Source organism: Ctenopharyngodon idella, chromosome 15, assembly GCF_019924925.1.
Source record: "Ctenopharyngodon idella isolate HZGC_01 chromosome 15, HZGC01, whole genome shotgun sequence".
Lineage (NCBI taxonomy): Eukaryota > Metazoa > Chordata > Actinopteri > Cypriniformes > Xenocyprididae > Ctenopharyngodon > Ctenopharyngodon idella.
In genome coordinates this window covers 19,846,474-19,853,556 of record NC_067234.1, presented here as the reverse complement: position 1 = coordinate 19,853,556, position 7,083 = coordinate 19,846,474, and the positions used below count along the sequence as shown (strand labels likewise).

Sequence of the window (7,083 nt, the reverse complement as noted above, 5' to 3'; positions counted from 1 at the left end):
CTTACATGAAGATACTAAGTCTTTCTACTTCAAAATTTCATGTTTAATTCAATATGTTATTTGCTGTTTCTATGTAATTAATTGTGGAATTTACTTTTTGAGCGAAAACATTCATTTCTTTGAGTGATTAACATTTTTTTTTTTTTTAACAATAATTTTGATTTACAAAACAAGCACTATAATAATGTAATGTTTGTAATGTGTTTACTCATGCTAAACTTGCTGTCACAATGTGTTTTGGGTAGTTGCTAGGGTGTTTATATGCAGTTGCTAAGGTGTTATGAGTTATTTTTAGAATGTTGCTATGCAGTTACTCTGGTGTTTTAAATGTTTTCTAAGGAGAGTGGTCACTAGTTACTGAAGCAAGTAGAAAAGCAATACCACACCTCTAACCAACAAAGTATAATTCATATCACAAATGGTGCAGGATGAGTTCAAAGAAAATCCAAACTCAACAATAATAGTAGTAATACTTACCTAAATTAAACATAGTTTTATAGAGAGTCAAAAAATTCATTACTTAAGTGTATTTAAATTTAGCGGAGCTCCTTGGTACAGTTCGAATCTTCGCTTCTTAAAATATCCTCCGCCCTAGTTATGTTCCAAACTCAACTCAGCTCAACTCAAATATAGCCTTCTATGAACTCAAATATAGCCTTCTCTAAAGGGTTTCCCCATATAAGAACTCACCATCCATAAAAAATCCTCTGGTCAATTACATCGGCTTGAGAAACAAGTCACGCTGGTCGGGGTTTACTCAGAGCAGCCAGGAATATTAAAGCCTATTGGCAGACCGCTCTATGGAAAGTGATTGATCATTCTACGATAAGCCTTCTCAGACCAGGTCAGGAAGTTCAGGATCATGACAAATCATGACCTATCCTACCGAGGGGGAGGGGTAAGTCCGTCACTAGACTTTCCGAGTTCTCTCTTTGTCAGCCGTAGATGTCCTTTAGTTCTTGGAAGTGTTCAACAGTTATCCAATTAAAGGGTTATCTCTCCTTTTAGTTGCCTAGTCTGTAGGGCTTTAGGACTTCTGCCGTCATCAACAGTCAATCCCAACTTGGAGCTGCAACACTCCTCACTTCTCATACTGAAACTGCTGCTACTGCTGGACTTCTGGATTTGACACACCATTTCCACATTTCATTCAGATAGAGGTCCTCTGAGGAGTTATGGGTGCCCACGGATCCAGCCTGGATGAAGTCTTGGCTGAGGACATGCACCACTGGTACAACAAATTCATGAGGGAATCGCCTTCAGGTCTCATCACGCTCTTTGAACTCAAGACCATGTTACAGATGCAGGGGATGACTGAGGAAGCCAGCAGCTATGTGGACCAGGTCTTCTTCACCTTCGACATGGATGGGGTGAGAGAAAACTTCAGCTTTTTTTTCCCAAACATCAATGTGTGAATGGAACATTTAGGTATATAACGCATATCGGCCGTTGAGTTGGTCTTGGAGGACTCCAAAATCTCTTCAGTACTGTGAATGATTTTTTAAAATCTATTATAATGTTAATAAAATTAATTATATGATTCATTAATCAAATCACAATTAATTGAACATATCAGTATTTGCTGAGAAAAGCCCTAAATTTATACAAAAAAGACATTACAATATTGTGGATGATGAGTGAATCATTAAATCATCGAAAGTCATTTCTACATGAATGAACATAAGCCTATTACTGGCCTACAGTCCACAGGAATCCCTTTACAATCCAGTTAATCTGTCTGAGGTCCACATTAATCCAGATCAGTTTGAAAACCCATCTTTTTCTTTGTTTTTGGCCTTCTGTCCACAAAGAGATACATTTGAAAATGCAGTTTTTGCATTGTAGTGTGGACTGTGAAAATGGAGGTATTCAAAAACGATGATATGTTTAGTCATGTGATGCATATTCCCATAGATATCTACAGAATAGTTGTATCAGCATTATTGTCTTGCTGTTCACTTTCATAATGTTGTTAAAGATAAATGTTACTTTGCACATCTTACATTTTACTCGCAATTGAGTGAGACTTGGATGAACCAATGATTGGTGGAATATTTTGCTAATAAAATGATTGTGCTTTATTTATTTATATTATATTACGTGATTTCAGTAAATGAGGCTTCGTTGCCTCATAACTGTTTCAAAACTGTTTCTAAATTTCAATGGCGATTTCTGTGAACCCATGGATCATGCCGATTCACTGAGATCCCACCCCACCCCACCCCACCGGCAAACCGTTGAACAAGTCTCTATGGTTTTTACCTAATCTCTGATCAGGTTTGTACATTTGTAGAGGTTTTAATGAGGCATTTGTATAATTAAAAGAAATAATAGTAGTTAATAGTCTCTTATTAGCCTGTATAGCTGAGCTATCTATTAAAAACAAACAATACAAGCCCTGGAAAATTATAAAAGAACACATATTATACACTTAATATTTAATGGTATTAAATGATTAGCTAATTGCATTTGATAGATTATACTTCCAAAAAAACATTTGCAATGGGTTTGTAAAAGCTTTTTTGTGCATGTTTGGCCTTTGGCCTGATTGTGTGAAAGGGTTGAAATATATGCAAATAGTATGAAGACATTTTTAACAATCATAACTTGTGGAGAGAAATAGCTTAGACACTTGACAAGGATCAAACTTTAGTGCGCAAGTGTTGAGCAACAGGCTTTGAAAGGCAGTGCTTTTGGCTGTACAAATCACTATGTACACTAAGTATCACTAAGTATACTTTGGGCTTAATGTGGACGGAGAGTAAAATGAAACGAAAACTCAGTTTTCAAATATATTTGGATTAATCATTAATGTACATTTAGTCATTGAATAAAGCCACAGGTACACTCTGCTGGGTCTCACATACAATCTCGTAATCTTGCGCACTGCCTTTCAATGTAGGCTAAAGGTGCATTCACGTCTTGTCGTAATTACGAAATTTCAACTTGTAAAAAGCGTTCAGGTTCCTTGTAGAGCTCGTAATTACAACTTGTAAGCTGGGAATTCTCTAAAAGAGCTCCTACTTGTACCATGTGACCGTTGTACCAGACCGCTGCAGATTAATTTAGGCGTTGATGTTGCAATAGAAACATAATTCCCAGTCCAAGGACATCACCAGATCTGAGTAGAACGTCACTTGTTGTCATCTCAAAATTACGGTAATAAAGACATGGCGTGAACGCAGCATTTGGACCCTTTTCACAGACTGTGATGATGCATTTCCACAGTTATCAACATCACAAATCTAGTAAAGATTTTAATATTTTCATTTTTTAAAAACGTAATATACATTTATAACGCTATACTTTGTGTTATATTAACTTGGCAGTAAAAAATGAATTAACACTGCTGCGATGGTGTTTCTAATATAACAACTGAGGGAGTGATGGCAAATTTCACATCATTCCCTCTTCTGACTGCTGTAATCTAGTGGACGCTTGTTTTTAAGCACTCAAATCACTTGCACATGCAATGATGTCAAAAATCGGGCTATAGTGTGTATGTGGAAGCTGTGAGCTGACATCAGCAGACTGTGCTGAAGATGAAAATTATTAAATGGTGTGTCAAGTTTAAATATTCAAAACACATCTGGAGACCCCTGCAGTCTGTTCCATTATGCCGTGCTTCATCTCGGTTTTTCAACATAACACATTCTGTCTGAAAGGCTTTTTATTATGTTATAGCATATCATAAAATAGATTAAATATTCATATATCTCTTTCTTTATTTTCTAATTTTCATCCTTTTTCTCCTCAGGATGGCTATATAGATTTTGTAGAATACATCGCAGCTGTGAGTCTTCTACTGAAAGGAGAGATAAACCAGAAACTGAAGTGGTACTTCAAACTCTTTGATCAAGATGGAAACGGCAAGATTGACAGAGATGAAATGGAGACCATATTCAAAGTAAAGTATTCATTTTTCCTGTACTCAATGATCTCTTTGATGTAAAACCACTAGTTCACACTAGAGTTCTGTTTTAAGGGTGCACTGAGTCATAAAAGAAATGGTTTTCTGTTACCGATGCCATTGTAGAAATGCATTATTCACAGTTAGCCATGATTCATTTATTCCACAAGCAAAAGTGTCCAGTAACAGGGGGATAATGGAGATCATGTGACCTGACATGAGGTGACCTGCTTCATATGGAATAAAACATTAATCAGACTTCTGTTATGACTGCAATACTCCTCTCATCTGGATCTACATCAGTTTAAAAATATTTTCCAAAATTACTATTAATTTCTTCAAATTTCAAAACTTTTTAATGATGGAAAACGACTGAGTGTACCTTTAAATCTATTACTGCAGTAGAGATTAGACTTGGGAAAGTGATTAGTATTTATTCCTAACCAGTTTTCCAGTTTTGTTCTTCTGTGTTGTTTAAATAAGACAACTTGGTCAAGTGACAGTATGTGCATTGATCACATGCAAAAAGGAATACATTTTAAATAGTCAAAAGTTAATATTCTGGCAACTATCTTCCAGACAGTCATTAATATACTATTATAGTTTATTTATATGTTAATTCGTTTTTAATTTTTATATCTTCTGTTTTAATTTTCATTTTAGTTAAAGTTTTAGTCATTTTGTTGTGTGTTTTTGCCCTTTTTTTAATTAATTTTTTAGTCAAATCATGAAAATGTTAATGGTTTTAGTTAACGATAATAACCCTGCCTCCAAGTTAATGATTTTTGGACACACAATGTTTATATGATAGAAGAATCTGATCTCATTAAAAACTTCTGAAGCCACTTGACAGGTTCAAAGGCGAAGGAAATTAGACAGGGTCAGTAAGACAGTGATGTTAATAAAATACAAAATATTAAATCAGTATTTATTCATCTTTGCCAGGCCATTCAAGACATTACCCGGAGTTATGAAATCCCTCCAGATGATATTGTGACTCTGATCTATGAGAGGATTGATGTTAACAATGAAGGTAAGAGCTGCCAGATCATGCTACGTTCACACTGTCAGTTTTTGTGATTGACAACCGTTCTTACAGGTGTGAAACTTGAAATGTCCCGTTCACACCGCATCTTAGTCTCAAATACTGTCTGTATGAACGTGCAACGGGAGTCAAGCATGTATTTTCTTATTGGTAACCATATGTAACAGACGTAGGCTAGTAGTCGACTGACGCTAGAGGTTGCAGCCTTTAGCCCCCTTGTTAGAGTGTCCGACACCCATGTGGACAGGCCCGGGTTTGCATCCTGCTTGGAGTGGGCAGGTGCAAACTAGAGGGGCTACATTGGTGCCGTGACCCGGATAGGAGTGAGGTTTGGGGGGGTGAGTGTAACAGACATAGGCTAGTAAGAGCTGTGCATGTAAACCTCACTCCCCTAAACTCAGCACCCACCTCCCATGCGGACGGGCTCGGGTTCACGTCCTGCTTGGAGCGGGCATGTGCAAACTACAGGGGCTACACATAGTGACAGTGAAATAATATCATTGATGGCAATGGGTGTGAGGTCGGTTGGAAAATGTGGTTTTGCGTGGTAGCGTTTGTGTTTTACTCACATTTAACAATAACTCTCTGTTTACAGTTTTGTCTTCTGCCGCTTTAAATGCTCACGCTCTTTAAAGCAGGATGGATTCTGATTGGCTCTCAATGTTTTTATCATTCATCAGCTTGAAAAACAATATTTGTTTCTCTGTGCCATTACCGTTATAGTTGTGGTGCGGACTCTATTATTCTTTTATATTTAGAGCAATTTTTAGAACTGTATCTTTATCATTTCATTATAGTTATCGTCCTTGGTGCCCTTTATACAATAATACATGTGTATATTTTTATTTCTTATGTTTTATATATAATAATATAAGGAGTCACCCTTAAAATAGAATGTCTGTACTTTGGCAGGTGAGTTGACGCTGGAGGAGTTCATCACAGGGGCTAAAGAACATCCTGATATCATGGAGATGCTCACCAAGATGATGGACCTCACACATGTCCTGGAGATCATAGTCAATGGGCAGAAAAAGAAGGAGTGACTGCCAATGTATGATGCATTGGACAAAAAAAGGATCCCCTCTTAATTGAAGATGATCAACTCTGTGGCTGGAATGCGTAAAACAGACTCAATAGAGGGTGGAACCTTCTAGCAGCATCTCAGAGAGGTGGACATGAGTGATCATCATCTGTGATTGTGTCTTTCAAACACTTTCTCTCTGTCTCTGTGCCTCAGATATCTAGTTAGCGGAGCTCTCTTTCCCCTCTACTTTTAACTGCATCACCTCTGCAAGTCTAAAAATGTAATTCTTGCAGGAAGAAATGACGCAAGAGGAGATGAATTCATGGTTTAAAGTTAGGGTAGGCAATGTTTTTCATAAACACTTTGAAACTCTCTTCACATCCTAATAGCAATCAATAATAGAAGTGGTCTAAATATCAAAACATTTACATATATATTTTCTGTGCAAGTTTCAGGACCAAAAAATGTTCTTCCAATCATTGCATTCGGTCCGAAAACAAAAAGACTTTATGCTGCGTTCACGCCATGTCATAATTACCATAATTAAGAGATGGCAATGTGTGGCGCTCTACTTGGAGCTGCTCACCCTGAAATTAATTTGCAGCAGTCAGGTGGTGTAAGTCAGAGCTCTTTAAGTTTTTCTCGTTCATTATTATTGTAACGTTAAAGATAGCACAAGCACGCTTTCAAGCAAAACATTTCACAAATAGAAATTTGAAAGGTTTTAAATTGAACATAATACATAAAACAATAGATATACTGTTCAAAATGAAGACTAAAAATACCTTCTGGTTGTCTAATGTGAGTGAGTGTCAGTCAACTTGGGCATTAAGAAAAGTGAAGTTGGAAAAACAGGGCTTGAAGCCCAAGTTTACCACTTTGATATTTTCTATCTAATGGAATAAACATTCAGATGTTTTAAGATTTAAGACTTATAAGTGTCCAAATACTGTTTTGGGGACACTGTGTATGAAGGGGCCAGTATTATAAATAATTGTACAGTTTTTCTATTGATGTATGTAATCTTAATTCTGATTTTTGAGATTTTGTGCTGAATTGTATAGACAACTCTGCAATTCTAACCATTGCCTTATAAATAAATGC

The 7,083-nt window shown here is 36.6% G+C and overlaps 1 protein-coding gene across 1 annotated transcript; it reads left to right on the top strand.

Annotated features, from left to right (window-relative positions):
* Positions 1-888: 888 nt before the first annotated feature.
* guca1c (guanylate cyclase activator 1C) lies at positions 889-7,083 on the top strand. Its single transcript, XM_051862546.1, has 4 exons — positions 889-1,370; positions 3,758-3,907; positions 4,856-4,943; positions 5,868-7,083. The coding sequence occupies exons 1-4, from the start codon at positions 1,176-1,178 to the stop codon at positions 5,996-5,998; spliced, it is 564 nt and encodes a 187-aa protein (XP_051718506.1). The 5' UTR covers positions 889-1,175; the 3' UTR covers positions 5,999-7,083.